The sequence below is a fragment of the Lepidochelys kempii genome, chromosome 7, assembly GCF_965140265.1.
Source record: "Lepidochelys kempii isolate rLepKem1 chromosome 7, rLepKem1.hap2, whole genome shotgun sequence".
In the NCBI taxonomy this organism is placed as follows: Eukaryota; Metazoa; Chordata; order Testudines; family Cheloniidae; genus Lepidochelys; species Lepidochelys kempii.
Genome location: NC_133262.1, coordinates 12926937 through 12945608, shown reverse-complemented (window position 1 = coordinate 12945608; position 18672 = coordinate 12926937). Strand labels below are relative to the sequence as shown.

The 18672-nt window shown below is 37.0% G+C and overlaps 1 protein-coding gene across 9 annotated transcripts in view; it reads right to left on the bottom strand.

Annotated features, from left to right (window-relative positions):
* Positions 1–2217: 2217 nt before the first annotated feature.
* Positions 2218–18672, bottom strand: part of CHL1 (cell adhesion molecule L1 like) — a 201264-nt gene continuing 184809 nt past the window's right edge. For 6 of the 9 annotated variants that reach the window (XM_073351144.1, XM_073351142.1, XM_073351143.1 and 3 more), the window contains 4 exons: positions 16202–16363; positions 15354–15485; positions 12756–12828; positions 2218–8744 (listed from right to left, as the gene is read on the bottom strand). In XM_073351144.1, the coding sequence (XP_073207245.1) occupies positions 8528–8744; positions 12756–12828; positions 15354–15485; positions 16202–16363 (584 nt within the window). In that variant the 3' untranslated portion in view covers positions 2218–8527. Of the gene's footprint in view, positions 8745–12563; positions 12643–12755; positions 12829–15353; positions 15486–16201; positions 16364–18672 lie in introns of all 9 variants that reach the window. The other 3 variants (XR_012159765.1, XR_012159764.1, XM_073351141.1) reach the window with 3 other exon arrangements.

Sequence of the window (18672 nt, the reverse complement as noted above, 5' to 3'; positions counted from 1 at the left end):
TTTAGCCTGGCTATACAGGACATTGAAGGAATTGAGGTATCATGCTCTAATTTAATAGGTTGCCACTTTATCTACTCTGAACCTAAAAAAAATCTAATAAAAATAGTTTCTCCTCCTTTTTCTCCTTTAATTTGTGCTAAGGACCTCCAGGTTTGGCATCAGTGCATTGAAGTGAATCAAAATCTGTAGCTTATACATTGAGGGTGGCAGTTGCATCTTTATTCTCACTCCAGTGGAGCACATGATTGTAAGGCTTTTCCTCTCCATTATGTTACTGAAAAAAAGTATAACTCTCATTATATTGGAATATGAATAATAATAACAAAACTTTGAATGTCCTTGATACCTTCCTGAAAGGTTAATACTAGTTATTATATTCCTAGCTGTATTCATATTTGCAATGAAAGCTCTCTGAGTTTATGCAGCTGGAAAATGTGTTTAAAAACTCCTGAATTTCTCCTCTTAAAGTGAAATAGCTGAAAACCCAGTGGGGAGAAAACAACAAGTGAGAATTTTGCTTTCACCAAACCAATAAATCAATAACACAGATTAATGTGTAGAATATTATCTTAAAATAGTATGATGAATATCAGACTAGAGCCAGTGACTATTTGTGGCAAGCAATTTATTAATAAAATTTGGCCATTAAATCTGTCATTGTTCATGAACAGATTTATTTTTAATTAATTGGTTTATTTATAATTGTTTAACAAATAAGTTTTACATTAATATTAGTCAATGAGTTTTTTGCCAGCTGTTAGTAATTAGTACTCTTTTGCGTATCTGCTATTTGGAAATTTCTATTTAAGGTGTGTAATTGTCTAACTCAGGTCATGTAGTACAATTTTTTGTCCTCAGATTGGATGTCCTATCCTCTTTGAGGAGGAATATCTGAAGAAACCACTTGGCACTGAATCTTTAAAAAAGGGGTAGGGATAACTTTATGGAGTGATTCAGAAAAGGAGAGAATAAGGCCTGGGAAATTTTACAATACTTTTAGCCTTTTATGCCCAGATCCCCAAAGGTTTTCAGGCTCTTGTTAGGAGCCTGAATACCTTTGAGGATCTGGATCTTCCTGTCCTCTTTTGCAAAGAAAGAGCATTCATTTTAGTTGGCTTTGTATAAGGACCTCAGACTTTAGAATATCTAGGTTTCTTCCTGAGTAAAGGATACAAAGATGAAGGTAAGAATTATTGGGTGTCTGGTGGACTTTACATTCAAATTTATTTTGAAACATTTACAGAAATATTTGTGTATGTGCATGGTCCTAATGAACTTTGTTTAAGCACTGTCTAATACTTTTCTGCCCATTTTGTCTACCTCTGTTCCAATTCTGGAAGGATAACGTATTCTTTTCTTCCTTGTGTAGGTCTGATATGTTCTGTTAAACAGATATATCATGCCATCCTAGAGATGAATGCATTTCTGTGCTGGGTAAAATGACATTTCTGAATAATTTGCTCACCACTTTGTTAAGTTTATAAGTGCTTTGGGGGACATGTAACTTTGGTTATGTGATACATGAAAACTATTAAGATATATTATTTATATGTGCTAGGTTTATGTGTGACAATTGATTTCTTGATACTTTGCCTGTGGACACCATTCCTGAAGTTGCATTATGAATTAAATGAGCCCATTGAAGTTCAGGAATGAATAGATATGCTTTTTTCTGGTTCAGGTTCATCTCCAGTTTTGAGTAGCTCACCTCTGGAATCAATGGAAGATGCAGCTATTAAACACCAAGAAATTAGGCCCAAGATGAGAAGACAGAAAAGTTGCCCTGTGTGCTGGAAGCTAGGAATTAATGGCTTTATCTCCCCACACCACATGTTCCTTCACTCTCTTGATGTTCAGTTCTTTTGAAAACATTGACCACATTTTCTTGTGCCTAATCCTAACAACTTACAGTGCATTTATAAAACTGTATAATGTACTACTATGTACAATAGAAGTAAGGCACAGTTATGACTTTGAATTTCCCTCTTGTTGCGACATGCATTATTTTCCCTGGCTTGCATGCCTATGTTCAAATGTGTAAATTCAATAGATTTTTTAGGGCCTGATCTTCAGCTAGTATATTTGCTCCTCTGAAGCCAATAAAACTGCACCACTTTACACCAGCTGAGGATCTGGCCTTAATTTAAAATCAAAACAAAATTCCTGACAAAAAAACATGAGCAAAAAAAAATAAATGAGCTGATCACAAGTTAGGCATTTGAAGAATACATCAAGTCAAACTTTTATTAGCAAAGTTGAATTCCATGTATAATGAAAATATCTTTTAAAACCATACATGTACATAGGCATGATACAAACGGCAACTACAGTACAAACACATTTTTCTAAACCTTAATAAATTTACATTAACATTCATCTAGTAAAAAAAGAATGGTGTGAACTTAGTACCACATTTGTCTTGATCTTTTTACATGAAGTAACAAAATATCCTGTGTAAAATAAAAAATACAGTATGCTTTGGCTCATACCCATATATTGGTTCCTGCATGAAAACTGAATTACTGCAGATAACAAAGCTTGATCTGATAGTCAAAACTTTTACATGAAAGATATGGTGCTGAAGTGTAAACATGTACCAATATTCAGGAGATCAAATGGCAAACATTATGTATATACTTTATACGGAAACACTAAACATTAAAAAAAGATGCTTTTGAGGGCATGATCTTTTGTCAAGTTAATGGAATTTCTGCCAGCAAGCCCTAACAATGATTTCCCTTCAATTTCTCTCTCCTTACATGGTTGTTACTTAAAATAATTGAGATACACTATAGACAGCATGTCTAAGTATCCTTTTTATTTGTGTAACTATGACTGCATGATTGAAATTACAGTGAAATGCCTCTTCAGATGTATACAAGACTTAGAATAAAAGTACCCAATTACCAAACATTGTTTTCCAAAGCTACGTGTAAAATTATTGTCAAAAGCCTGGAAAGATGCAACCTGCTCATTTTTATTTAATTCACTTGGGGGAAAAAGTCTGATCCTGCAAACTTTTATTTACACGAGAATCATTGGCTCATATGGTTTGTCCCATTAGCTCCATGGGAGTACTCATCTGAATAAGGGGTACTCATAAGAGTTTGTATGATCAGGCCAAAGCAAAGTGACAAATCATTGAACTACTGCATCATGTTGAAAGCTGACCTACAGAAGATATGATTTCTTATTAATTATATATACTAAACGACCTAACCATTGTAATTTTAATAAATTTATTAATGGAGTTATATGATGGGGTTGCTGAACTGAACTCCATGACCCAGGAGGTCCCTTCCAATCCTGCAGTCTATGTTCCAATATATATATATATATTGATTTATTCATAGGGGAAAATAACTTGTCTATTGTCTTAATTGGAAGCAGATACATGGCCAAGACACTTATCCTGTATTGGAATCCAGTATCAAAGCCTCCTTGGGAATCCCACTGATGTAAATGGGAGAATGCACAGAGATGGAAATACAGTTTTTAAAATGCATAAACTCCTTTGAACTTTGTGCCCGTGAGCTCACAAACACCACCAGAGACTAAACTGGAGATGGAGGCCATTCTGAAGAATACAATATTATGCAAGCTTTCTTTCTTGGGTGGATTGTGCATATTTTAAAATGTAATGCTCTGATATATGAGGGCCAGATTCTAATGCCCTTACCCTTGTTGAATAGGCCATACTCCATGAGTATGTAGTATTAGAGTAAATGGGAATACTAGTGGAGGCTAGGATTATCCAACATGAGTAAAGCGTTTGGTCCTTATTACCAGGGAGGAGTAACCCCCTGTATTTTGCTTACCTAAGACTTTTCATTATAAAAGATTTTTGCAACCTTTTCTTTGAGTAGCTCTATCACCTCCATTGTTTAAAGTGGGCCTTTGAAATTCATTAGGGAGAAATCCCTGGAACCAGAGAAGTGCCTTTTCTTTGTCAGATGAAATTCCGTTCAGGTGTGGCTGAGATATAAGCTTCTGAAAATCACCTTTACCCTTCTGTGATTTGTGCTGCCAGTAAAATGTTGGCAGCATGCCAAAATAATAATAGAATTAACTCTAATCTGAGCTTGATCCCATGCCACTATCAGAGCAGCAACAGACAGAACAGGAGTGAGGGGAGAGAAAGCCAAGCTTTTCTCCTTTCTAAAACCCCTTCCCTCTACTTCCCCCAGGAGTACCACATGGGGAAGGAGCTTCCCTCACCTCCAGAAGGTTGAAAAGAGGAGAGCTGTTCCACACTCATAGTAATCTCTTCATTTTCCTTAGACCCAGCATGTGACTCCAGTAACCTAGTCACACCTTTCTATGGAATATCAGTTTTCTCTTACTGCTAACTAAAATGGTTACTGTAATTAAGTCCTCAAGCTGTGCTGGAGGTTTAGGATTCAAACTGACTGATGATCTATGATAGGGGGGGCTGTTGCATTTGCATATAATTAAAATTTGTTTTTACTTTTTCCTTTAAAAGAAACCTAAGAAATTACAGACAAAAATCTATGTTTAAAAATATTAGTTACAGCTGTAAAGTCCAAATCAGAAAATTTAGGAAAGGCCAGAATTAAGGTTTCATATGCAACCTTAATTCAGCTTTCATGTGTGTATGTATTATGAGATATACTACATGATCACATGGCATTTTTTTTCATAAGACCCCTGTCTCATTCAGTGTATGCAGTTTTAATATAGGAGGAGTTTTTTGTATGTAACAAATTAAATGAAAAATCATTACAGATTTCCAAAATGTTATTTGATTAAGAGGATTTCAAGCACTTCTGAAAAATATCAGAAACATCTGTTCTCTTAATTGTGGTACCACATTTATGGTGCTAATACTTTAAATGCAACATAAGTGTCAAAATGTCCCCTTCTTTACACCAAACCCCATTGAAATGAATGGAACTGGCCTGCTTTGCATGAAAGGAAAAATTGGCTCCAAAAGTATAAACTGTTTTGCTGTTTTGTTTTTAAAATGACATCTCTTTTGGAAGCATATTTTAATCCTCTGCACATTCCAGGATATAAAATAGATATAGTGGTGCCTAAAAAAATCCCTGCTGAAAAAGAATTACTCAAGAAAGAGAATGGAGCTAGACAGACACAAGAATCTCTGGGAATTTCAGACGTTTGTTTAATATTCATTGGGCAGAATCCTAAAAAGTCAGTGCACGTTTAAAAAAATTTCATTGCACATCTTTTTGTCATAGTGTGATTTTTAGGCCCTGAGGAGTAATGAATCACGAACATTAAGATTTAAGAGACTGAATAAAAAAAAAATAGAAAAAGTACTCATACCGACACAGATGAATAGCACATCACAGGGATGTCATCAGCAACTTTAAGCTACAAATGAGCAAGTCATAGCAGAGGATGCTTATTCATTATTTGATAAGAGGCTGTCCCACTAATGCGGTGTGAAATTTGTGTCTGTTTAACATAGATGTTTCTGGGACAATGACTCCAGTTGAACCGAACATCCTGTAAGTGCAAGAAAAATGCATATCTTTGCTGACTTTTCATGGCTCATATCGTACCTAATGTGTGAGTGTGAGCAGCCATCCAAACTTGCAGATGGCAGTGGCCCACAGTCCTAAAGGTTTGCCCCTATCAGAGGTCCAAACCCTTTGAACAGAGGAGTTGTTTAGTAGCTATGGGGAGTAGAAGGAGAAGGCTTCTGTAATTGAGCTCTTACCTAATACACTCTAACACCCTAGTCTGGACCTTTCCCTCCTCTACAATCAGATTTCTCTCTGAGGATTCTGTGCCACCTACAGAAGTTGGCACAGCAGTAGGGGAGAAGAAGAGAGGCTCTGGCTACTCAATGGACCATTAAAAACAAACTAGAAAGGCCAGTAATTTGTGGATGGGAGCAGTGGTGGTTGGGGACTTATTACTCCATCTTGCTGGATAAGGCTAACTAGGGCCTCTCCGTGTCCTATTAAGAGTTTCTTTAGAGGGTAGAAAGAGAAAAGATGAAGAGACTAAACTTAATGTTTACAAAATCCAAGGCAATCAAAACATTTCAATTAAAAAAAAAAGAATATTTGGTGGAAATAACTGAGAAGGCAAGGAAACTTTCCTCTGCTAGCCAAACATTGCTCCCCTGTGCTAGTGCAGAGCCCCCTCAAAGTGAAATGGATTAAGAACAGACTAGCAACAAATTGAAAATTGTAACACAAGTCTGGTCAATTCTCAGTTTATTTCACTTTCAGGTTCTCATGCACTAGTGTCAGTGGACACTCGTCCTGTCGGTTAATTTGTCTGGAGTCCTGAAAAAAGTCACCTTGTGTGACTTGGGACAGGATGTAAGGTTTCAGTTTCCTGCCAGAACCTCTGTGTGTGAGACCCTTCTCCCCTCCCCCAAACTGACCAGTCCCTTTTCAGTGATCAAGTTGAATTAACTGTAAAAAAATATACAGTACAAATAAGTGAGACATTTGTCAAATTCTCCCAATTTTAGGGATCTGAGGTGCTAATAATACAGTATAGTGTGCTAACTATTTTAACCTATGACCATATCATTCTCTTATAAGCCACCTATAAGTAGTCCCATTGGCCTTTATTCCAAATAGATGGTAGATTTAGGGCCAGCACCCAACAGCTACCATTGTTTTCAATTGTTGTTGAGAACTTTTGAAACTCAAGCCACTTCATTTAAGTACATGAATGGGAGCTGGTCCCTTAGGTATTGTATAAAATTAAAACCAGTGTTTTGATTATTTAACAACGTGCATCGTGCAGCTCATAAAGTTGTAATTCTGGGTCTGATTCTGCAAACCCTTACTCATGGGAGTAGTCTTTACTTACACTATTATTTCCACTGAAGTACTTGCAATGAAATCAACAGAGCTATTTGCCTAAGGACTACTCGTGTATAAAAGATTTTGCAGGAATTAGCTTGTATATAGTAAAATTTCTCCTTCTAACAATGACTAAATTGTAATTATGCAGATACAACCATTTTAAAAGAACACCACAGAACTACAAGGAACATTTGCACTGTACCGAAGTTAACAAAATATAAAAGAAAATAAAACCCAACAAACTTTTAAAAATAATTGGGAGACCAAATATAAAAAGGAATGAGTAGCAAATTGGGAATTTTAAACCTTATTCAGTAAACCATATAGAAAAGAAACTCTAGTGCAATCCATTTTTTAAAAAAGTAACAATGCAGGATGTGAAAATATTTTTTTAAAAAAATACCTAATTATTTAGGGTTTATTTTTTGGAGAGAGAAACAATTATTTTTAAGTATTATCCAAAAGAAAGAGGAAAAGCGAATATATGGACTGTTTCATACACAACTAGTCCCTCTATTTCTACATAGCAATACAGACTTGTACTAGGATCATTTTCTCACTTCAAATTAAAACCAGTCTGTGTTTTCAGTTATGTAAATATTAACATAATATGTACAAGAGAGACAAGGTGGATGTCTTTTATTGGACCAACGTCTTCTTCCGAAGAACCCTGTGTAGCTCAAAAGTTGGTCTCTTTCCCCAACAGAAACTGGTACAAAACAAAGATATTACCTCACCCACCATGTCTCTCTGGCATCCTGGGACCAACATCACTACAGCAACACTGTAAATAATATGTACAATGCATTCCTGAAATGTATGCTCGCATACAGATATACAGACAGAAAGCAGACAAAACGCAGTTGCTTAGAAATGCAGCTTTCAAAGATCTTGGGTGGCAGATTCAGGTGGCCTTTTTAGTAGTCTAAAGACCTGATCCTGCTTCCTTGACACATCGAACAGATGTGGGATGAGCCTCGTTATCCTCTGCCAAAGGAAAACTAGTGTAACTGAACTTGTTTAAGGAAAGAGTGACAGCTACTGGAGAGAAGATATAGATACCAGATCGGAACCGGTTTCTTTTGAGAGCAAGTTTGAGATAAAATTACTTGTGGATAAAGCTGTGTCGCTAAGTAATTGCAATCAGCTCTAGCCACTAATTCTAGAATTACTTAAACAGACTTTCTTTTTCTTCGTGAACATTAAATAATATATGGAATGTATTTCTATAGTGTTTTCAATTATTTTTTTCTTGGTGTTAACTTTTAAAGTAATCTCCCTTCTCCCACCCCCACTATCTTCTGACCTCCACCATGCTAAGGTAATTATATATTAGGGAATACTGGATGTAAATGTCTATACAAAGTGACAAAGCATACAAGAAATAGAAAGTTATATAGAGAAACATGTAGGGTAACAAGTATCTATATACATATGTAACACTGAGAAGCTATGGTTTTGGTCAGACTGAGTGGTATATATTGTATGTGAGAGTATTATTCACCTGTTTTTATGAATGAAAACACCTGAACAATCAGGACTGAAAAGTCTCAAAAGTCATGTTTTGATAGCAGCGACTAATTCCCATATTACCTGGAGGTTGGGGTTCTGACTGATTCGTTCTGCAATCTACTTCTGATTACCTATGGTAATAGTTGATTACTAGTCAAGATAAATATGGAAATTTGAAATGAATCATTTATGATAATATTTTATGCGTGGAGAGGAAAAGTTGCTGTAGAACTTCCAGTGCTTTCAACGGATCCTTTTTCCTTAGATCCAGCGTAAGCGCCAATAAATGAACCATCTTCATTAAACATCCCTTGGTCCCCTTCTCCATAATCTACCAAACTATCAGCACTTTCCGTAGCTTTAATGTCCCCATTAAGTGACTGGAGGCTGCCTTTGAGTGGCTTCTCATCGCTGTCACTATGAAATAAAGAAAAAAAATCTTCCCAAAATCTAGCTTTGTATTACAGTTACAAAAGCAATCGTTCATTTCCTTTGTCAAAATAAACAGACATATTGAGGGAAGAGGGAATCAGATACATTTTGATTGGGATGCATTTTCAAAATATTGCACACAACACATTACTCACTTGATTCCAAGTCAAGTCAATGGATGTGGTGCCGCTAATACACCCTGCTCTGTGCATTGTTTGCATTTTGCATTTTTTGTAATTTTGAATTTAATGGAATAGGTCAAAAAACAAAACAAAAACCAAAAAATGCAAACATTACTGAAAAGAATGGATTGTGGACAGTTTTTATTTTTCCTTTTTTGTCCCTTTTCCTTCTTTTGCCATTGAAAATGGAGGGAGGAGGAAGGGGAAAAGACAAAAAAGCTGAAAACCGGCTCTAATGATGCATCATTGTATCTTATTTTGTATCTTAAAGAGAGGCATAAAGAGTCTGATTTTACAAAGCAAAGAGCCATTTGTATTGCCCATTGCAGGGTCCATTTCCTTCACCTAGCCTTTGAAGTGGAGTAGGTGGATTGAGGTAAAGGCTGATGTTTGGGGGTATTGGTATTTTATTGTGTCCTGCTGCTTGGTGGAAGGGGTGAGCACTTTGGTTTTTGTAACTTTAAATGATCGGCATGGTGCTGGTGGGCACTTTTATTTATTCTGAGTAATAAATAAAAATATATTTTGCATGTCTATCTATTTCGCAACTGCACAGGCATAATCCACATTCACTCAGTGGAGCACCCTGTTCCCGTCTAGGGACAACTGGGCCACACTATCGGGGCTGATGAGCCTGCTACAGCCTTGGGTAAGAGAGCTGGATCTCTTTTGCTTTCAGATGCAGAGGTGCCAGGTTTGACTTCAGTGCTGAAGACCCATCTAGGGGCACAGAATTACATAAAGTGGGTAATTTATATGCACAAACAGGTAGGCCCCTAAACAGCTGTGTGCACCAAATACCAATCTGTACATACAATTGCAGTTACTGCACATGCCATAATATATGTGGATCTTGACTCATCTCTGAAATATCAGGCCCAAACCTCACTTCTTCATACCGTTTGTATTCAGTACAAAGAGCCCATCATTTCATATGTTCTAGAATTACTTGAGAAGAGTCTCCAAATCTGTTTTGGGCTGCTCTGGCTTTACACTTAATTCACCATTCACCATTGAGCCTTCCCCAGTCCCATGCAGGGTTTGTGGCTGGATTACACCCGTGTATGGCTAATCCTTAATTGCTGGAATGACCCTTGTGTTGGCAGGCTGTGCTCTCTTCAGCTACACCTAAGGATTAGAGTAGCAGCCGTGTTAGTCTGTATTCGCAAAAAGAAAAGGAGTACTTGTGGTCTCTAAGGTGCCACAAGTACTCCTTTTCTTTTTACCTAAGGATTAGGGAGTCACAAAGGTCCCAGACTCTGGATTTGTGCCAAATACACCCTGAGCAGCCCAGAGCTCTGGGCCATTACCTTTGAATGATATCCCAGTTTTTCCGTGACAAAGGGGAAAGTTATTTTGCAACATTTTTCACAAAGGATGTGTTCCATTTTTCAGTTAACTCTGTGGAACCTATCAGCATCACAGCTTAGTTGCACATTGGTTACAGCATTACATCTCCAGCCTCAAACTCTGAATTTACATATGTATATGAAGGAATGATTCAATGAAGTGTTAAAAGACACCTAGTGTTATTTGGCAAAGCTATTCTGAACAAATTTATGCTAATCTATATTAATTCAAATCCTTTTTTATTAGGCATAGCAAAAATAGCAAAGAAGACACAACACCTAATTACTAAGAAGGAGTCAAAAGAGGCAATTTGCAATGAGGACCTGTGTAAGGCTGCTACGAAAAAATGCGTTGGAAACAGTGAAGCCTAAAGGAAACTGTATCTTCTGACTGAGGTACTCCAGTGGAAATGGCATGAGAAATCCCAGGAGATCTTGCAATGAGAGCCTGTTATTGTATATTCTGGAAAGCCCAGCATTTCCGATCTAAAAAAAGGCTGGGAGTTTGTCACAGACGTTTCCCAACTGCCACGAGATATAAGTAATATTACTAGAAATTCTTATACTAATAAAAATGGGCAAAGAAGCAATAGCATTTTTTAGTCAAAGACACGATGTTACAAGTTTAACTGGAATCCCTAAAATATTAGGCAACTGGGCCATATTCCTGCTCTCATTTATGCCAATGTCTGCCTAGTAACGCCACTGAAATCAGTGGAGTTCCACTGGCTTTACAATGAAGACAGTGACAGCAGAGTACAGCCATGTGTATCTCTAGGATATCTATGTCTCCCAGAAAGATGCTCATGGCCAATGATGATCTGAAGTAAATCATCTTACGTACATATCCAAACAGAAAGTGGTCGAGACTGAGAGAATCCAATTAGATGGTTCTATTAAAGTGATTTCAGGAGAACCAACAAATTAATGCAACTTACCGTAGTTGCACACAAAAATTGAGTAACTTCTGCACAACTTCACCGCATGACCTCTCAAGATGTGAATGCAATGGCACTGCCTGCTGGCTACCCCCTCACACTGCAGCTCTAGGAGCCCAGGCAGCCTTAACAACCCAGCTGTCGTCTCACTCTTGCTCCGTATAAATGGTACAGAGAGACTGTCATACATTGGACTGTTACAAGACCAGATATTCAGGATAGGCGTTAGACCACACATTTGCCCCTCTCAGACCAGCACTTTGAAGTCTTAAGCATCTCCTCCAAGTTGTGATCAGCACTTTTGACTGCAATTGACTTCAGGGGGAGTTGAAATTGGTCAGCACCTCATAGGAGGTGCTCACACTGCCACAGGATCACCTGCTATTTTGTTGGCTGGTCAAAAGATACTGGCCTGTTAGTTTACATTAATCTGTCCCACTCTATTGACTTCAGTGGGACTGAAGGTCATTAGAATCAGGAGATATAAAAATATCTCAAGTATGTTTTCATCTATCATGAAAAGAAAACCAAAGAAAAATGGAAAGTAGATGTAGATGCTACAAATATCTTCCAAATTGTTGGGCCCAAGATTGGGTTTCTAAGCTAGTAACATAAAAGTTCAATTCCGCCATCCTCACTTAAACTATTACTGAAGTTACTAGTAATGTTGACTGAATAAGGATGTCAGTAACTGGCCCCCAAATTTGTTTCTTCATAATCAATATACAAAATATTTCTTGCTTATTTTACCATATACAGTATTTGTATTTCTAGAAAATACAAGCTGTATTTGGGGTGAAAATTACTAACCTCATGACATTCTTACCTTTCTAAATATTTGTCCCATTAGAAGGCATTAAAAATTAAATAAAAATGAAATTATGCATGAAAAAACCTTATCCTTGGTAAATAATCTAGTATACATACCGGATTTAGCCAGCAACGTTTGTGTTTTTAAAGCTAGTTAACCAGTATTCAAATATGGCTCATACCACGATGTATTTTCATATGTAATGTAAATATATAATGTAATTAATTAGCCTCATTAGTCTTGAATGCAGCCAAGTGTAACTATTTTACTTCTTATATAGAAACTACTGTACTGATATTTATTTTCCATTTTCTGTCTTTTTAATTTTTCTCTCTTCTTTTGCAGAATGAACAATCCCCATGTTACTAAGGGCCCAATCAAAACCCACTGGAATCAATGAGAGTCTTTCCATTGACATCAATGGATTTTGGATTAGGCCCAATATAAACATTATATAACAATATATATAAAAGGTGCTAAATAAGAAACAGATGGAAAAATAGGGCTACTCCATCAAAAATTACCTATATCATAACTTGGGTGGATTAAAGTGTTCTGGATATATCTTTACATTCATATTATCATCCACTCCCATGGGGTTTGCTTTGAAAATGAAAAAATAGTGTTACTTGCATGCTATAATAAAAACACATTCAATAAATACTTGTGAAGATACTGGGGGAAAAAAAACATTTGATGTAGTAGATCATATTTACCTATATTCCCCAAAGATCTCATCTTTAATTGATTGAGCTTCAGGATCTGGATGCAAATCCTCTTTTTCTTTCACTGTACAAATGAAAGAAAGAATAGATCTGTTCACCATGCTGTTTCATGTATCATTTTTATTTTTGGCAGATTCTATGGGAAAACTGTCAATCATTATCTACAGCTGGAGGGCAACATATTTAGTTAAGTGTTTTGCATTGCACAGAGGAGTATGTTTTCAAGAGGTGTAGAATGGGGTAGCTGCCTAATTCCCAAGGACTCTAGTCAGAGTTTTGCAGCTAAATCCTTGTACACTGCTTTGAAAATGCAGCCCCTACAATTTCGTTTACTAAGACACATTTCTTTCCTGTGTAATTCAGGCTATATCTGGAACCATAATGTGTATGTCATTATAATACTATTTAGTTGGAATATGAATTTAAAAATTGCCATGCTGGAAAAAAAGATTTACAGGTGCATCTAGTCAAGTATCCTGCCTCTATCAGTTGGTAATTCAGGATGTTTCCAAGGAAGGTATAAAATTAGGGTGACCAGATGTCCTGATTTTATAGGGACAGTCCCGATATTTGGGGCTTTTTCTTATATAGAGCCCTATTACCCCCCATCCCGATTTTTCATACTTGCTGTCTGGTCACCCTATGTAAATCCATGTAATTTGTTTACAAACCTAATTATGCAGTACCATGTGGGAAATTGCTTTCTGATTTCTGCTGACAATCAACGTGTACTACAGCCACTATTACTTTTATCCTAGCTAGTTTAATTGTGATTAGATTTAGGAGAAAAAAAAACATTGTGGGAACACAATTATTGTAACTGGGTATATAAAATAGGTAACTGCACATGCCAAAAAAAGGCAAATTAGAAGACTTTAGTCCAATAAACACATACAGCTCTAGTGAATATGGACAAGATCTTTTAAGAAATGTTGGTCCCAAACCCCCACTGAAATCAATGGGAATTAGGCACCTTAAGTACCTTTATAAAAATCTGGCCCTGTGTGTACAAGTTAGGGTCCCGGTTCTGCAACTGGATCCCCTAGCACGGCCCCCTGTGTTTGTATAGTGCTCAATGAAATAAAAAACATATTAGCACAACTACTGTGAAACAATAACATATAGGGCTGGATTGTAACCCTACCTGAGTAAGGGGCAATATGTAGCATTTTAACATTATAGCTTGTAGGTATAATGAAAATTATTGTAGTGTCTAATACAGTGGTGGGCAAACTGTGGCTCATGGGCCGCATGCAGCCCATCAGGGTAATCCGCCGCTTCCGCAGCTCCCAATGGCTGGGAACGGTGAACCGTGGCCACTGGGAACTGCGCGTGGTGGGGCCTGCGGATGGTCAACGCCAGCACAATGTCTCGCAGCCGGCAATCAGATTACCCTGATGGGCCACATGTGGCCCGTGGGCCGCAGGTTGCCCACCACCGGTCTAATACTACCAAACTCCCACAGCCTTTACTTTTCACTTCCATAGCTCTTATCGTATATCTAATATTCCCATTTTTTAATTTGGAATACAAAATCTGGAGAAAAATAGAACAGAGATTTCTAATTGCATAGCTCAAACAACCCAAGTAATGCAATGACTAGATCTAGTCAGAGGACATTTAAGAAGTTACAATTCATATCAAATCACTGACAACTGGGTGGACCTGCCAGGGCATAATTTTAAAATTTCCATGTGTGAGACCCTGAATGAAAAATGACCGTCTATCAGTATGATGATCAACTTGGTGTCCCTACTCACTTTAGTGATACAGGATCAGGGCCTAAACCTTCCCTGTTAGAAGTTGCTTCCTGAATCACATGTAAAATACCCTCACTAATGAAAACAATGAAACCCGTAGGGTCGCTCTGGGGCATAAGCAGATGTTAACCAGTGACAAGATTGCTAGTGGCACCAAGACCACTTAGAGAGAGATTAATGAGTCTGCTCTACAACCTTAGCTAAGAGCCATGTGGCTTTTATCTCATGCAGTGAAGGCTCATGCATTTAGCTCCAGAGGTTCCAGGTTTGATCCCGCCCACCAACATCCAGGGTCTGTCGGTGTTACACTGGAAGTACAGAGAGCAGCCATCAGTATGCCTCCTAATGACCCCCTCATAAGCCATGGAGCATTCTGGGAGCAGAACTAGGAGTGGGGCTGTATCACAGCCCCATGGAGATTCTGAGCAGTGCAGCAGCACACAAAGCAACAGGGGGAGGATGTTGTAACTTACACAGGCCCCCATGGCTGTCTCAATTACATCGAGGAGTCCCGGAGCAGCCCAGGATCAGGAAGGCTCAAAGGCGGCTTAAAGCCATCATAGTGCCTTCTCCTCTGGATGAGTGTTCTGTGCTGCACCTCTTACGAATGGAGCACAGAATCTCATCAGCTGAGTATAATGTTTATTTAAATTCACTCAATGTTATATTTATTAAAAGTCACAAATACAAATTTTGTATTTCAGTTGGTATAAATTCAACCTTTAGGGGACCGAAGGCAAAATACTGAGGCATTTCCACTTAAATAAGAAGTTATTGGTGTGAAGAAGGACTGCTATTATATACATATCTCAAAAAGGACGTCATTTACCTGAGTATTTTCCTCCTTTATTTCTTTTGACAAAGCACATAGTTAGCAGCAATAAGGTAAGCAAAGCTATGGCACACATCAGTCCAATAAACCAGCCTTGGGTGGAAATTCCCTCATAAATGCCAGCATAAGCTTTGTAAAAGGAGAGAAGTAAAAACATTTAACAAGAGGAAAATAGACCATCCTAACCAAAAAACCCACCATTTAATATTTTCTGAACTAAACCTGAATCACACCAAACTATCGCTATTTGCTGCTTTACTGATTTCAGTCTAACATTTTCAATGTAAAAATGAAAAAATACAGGACAGAAGTAATAGGTCTGAGGAATAATGTTCACATTTAAGTAAATAAAGTGTCCGCAACATAATATACATAAGTAATTCCAAAGGAGCATTTGATTCAGAGGATTAATGCCAAATAGGAAAGTTGGACAGAAAATTGATAGCCTCTCATGCAAGCAGTTTTGCGACAGAAATAGTGTTAAAAGTGTTTAGGGTACATGCAAACTGCTCAGCTAGTTACACTGAAGATGTAAAACGTAACAGCACCTACCCTATTAAAATGGCATAGTAGCTAAAACCTGTAAATAATATGTATTGGAAATTATTTACGTGTCATTATTTACTACTGGGAAGACAAAATACAAGGCTGAATTGAAAAATGATGGACTCATTCGTGTTCCTATTGACGTAAATGGCAAGAAGAGGCTAAGATTTCATTATTTAACTGTTACACTTTCATTGCACAACATAATATGTAATGTCAGTATTTCTTGAAATATTAAAAATAAAATAATCTTGTTTTGTCACAATGGATTTATCACCCTAAACAGTTTCATTTCTCACCTCTCTCCCTCGTCTCAATTACATCTTCAAAAATGCTATTGTTATCAACCCAATTCTTAGTCACTAGACGAACTGTATATTCAGTACCAGGCTCAAGTGCCTCAATGGGGTGAAACTTTTGGGTGGGATTTACTGCTTCTGAAATCTTCCCGATCCCTTTACCTATGAAATGTACATAGTCAAGTCACATTGATTAATTCTATTAATTCAATAGCAGGACTCTGAAATGCACAGTTACAAATGATTTAAATAACAAGTGATAATAAAACAGCATACATGGATATGTTTAACATTTGCCTTTGGATAGTTTATCTTATTTTTTAAGGTAGACAAGAAAATAAAGTAGAAAAGCATTTTCTGTATTTGCTCTTTGATATTCTGCAGGATAAAATCAGTGTCAAACTGAAATAATCCTGAGATTTATGAAGGGCTTGTTTTAAATTTGCAGGGTGAAAGTAAATATTGAAGGAATGACATATAGGACTATAGATCTGCTTTAACTAATGAATGCTTAATTAAAAAAAAAAACTGAATATGGCCTGGGTTTTTTTACACAATCTGTGGCTTGATCCATCTTCCATTGAACTGAAGTAAATGGGACAGGACTGAGGCCCATGTTATCCTGAAATAATATTACATCTCTCATAGGAACAATTACACTGGGATTTATACTCAAATTTTCCATAGACAATAAATCTCCTTGTCCCCATTTATTTCACATTTGTACTGAAGCTATAAGCAAAGCTCTCTTTTAGGTATACCTGAAGTTTTGTTTCAAATGGATTTTCATATACAATCTTTACATGTTCCAACTGATATTTATTTATATGAAAAGTATTTGCAATCAATTTTTTTCTGTGGTTTTCAAACAAAGTCAGTCTTGCACACCTTTTGCTTTCAAGACTCTCCTTGACATGAACAGATGTTTTACCTGAATCCAGGACTGCAGGGTAAGTGATTTATTATGTACGTTTTTTTAAAAAAAGTATTTCATGCTAATTGCAAAAGGAAGCAACTGTTATTCACTGCAGTGAAGATAGCAGGATTTGCCCTCATCCTGGATACAGTGTAGTATAAATCATACGAATTAATCATAACTGTTCCTCTCTTTCAGGATTTTAAACAGTAACTTTTGCTAAAAATTACACAAGGAATATAAAACAGCACCCACATTTAGCGCCTGATCCAAAGTCCGTTAAAGTCTATAGAAAGGCTAAGAATCATTGATGTCAATGGGCTTTCAAATCAGGCCTCAGTAGAACGGTGCCCAGGTCTAGTGTTAGACACTAAAGTTTGGAGGAAAGCATTAAAACATATGCCTTTTTACTTCTGTTCAGTGTCTTCATTTGCTTAATTTATCTGGTGAACATTCTAAAGTTAACTAATGAAAGGGATCTTATGGTTACTCATACATACAGCATAGCTCAAAAACGGCTCGATCAATTTGCGCTTATAACACGGACAGTAAAGCAATGCTGATTACTATTGAAACTGGTAAGCAAGCAAACAAAAAAGCTTTGAGTGATTAGCCCTTCTTGATAGCTGAAGGAAAAGAAAAAAAGAGATTAAGAGTGGAATAGACATGGTTAAAGGAGCTGTACATAATACGTTTTCCAAGGCAAGTATACATATATTACAATAAGTAGCTAAATTAGTAGACCATTGGGAATCAGACAGAACATGTTCAATTAGAATAATGCGGATGGTGAAGCACAGTGTATTAGCATAACTTAATCCATCTAGAGGTACGTTTTACAAAATGAACTACATGAAGCTGAGGTATAATTTTTAATCAAACTGCACATTCAGCAACAAGACATTACAGGTGCATTTTAATTACATTTTGTAAAATCAGGATGTCAGAACAATGTGTTTCATAAAAAAAGCTACCCATAAAGTAACAAGAAATAAAGCTCTGCTATATGAACTTTAATCCTGTTGGTCAATAAACCCCATAAAACACTTAAAGATGTCAGCCAGAGAAAGTAGTCATATTTTCCAATCTGTATGCAGCATAGGTCTGATCTTGTAGCTCTACTCACTGAGATCATAAGCCAGCAAAGCACCTACATTTGCCCTTAACTTTAAACATGTGAGTTGTCCCTTGAAGTCAATTTTTTTAATGCCATGACTCACTTATTTAAAGTTAAGTGAGTTCAATCCTTGAGGGGGCCATTTAGGGATCTGGGGCAAAAATTGGGGATTGGTCCTGCTTTGAGCAGGACATTGGACTAGATGATCTCCTGAGGTCCCTTCCGACCCTGGTATTCTATGATTCTATGTGCTTAAGTGCTCTGCGGGATCAGGGATTGGGTGTTTTGCATGATTGGGAACAAAGTTTTACACCATAAGTTGTGCAGGACTTTTGATATTTGGCACCACAATGTTGTATAAAGGATTTTCTGTATCCTAAACTGTAAGATAGGAGTCGAGTGGAGATTGTGTGTGTGTGTGATTTCTTTCCATGTAAA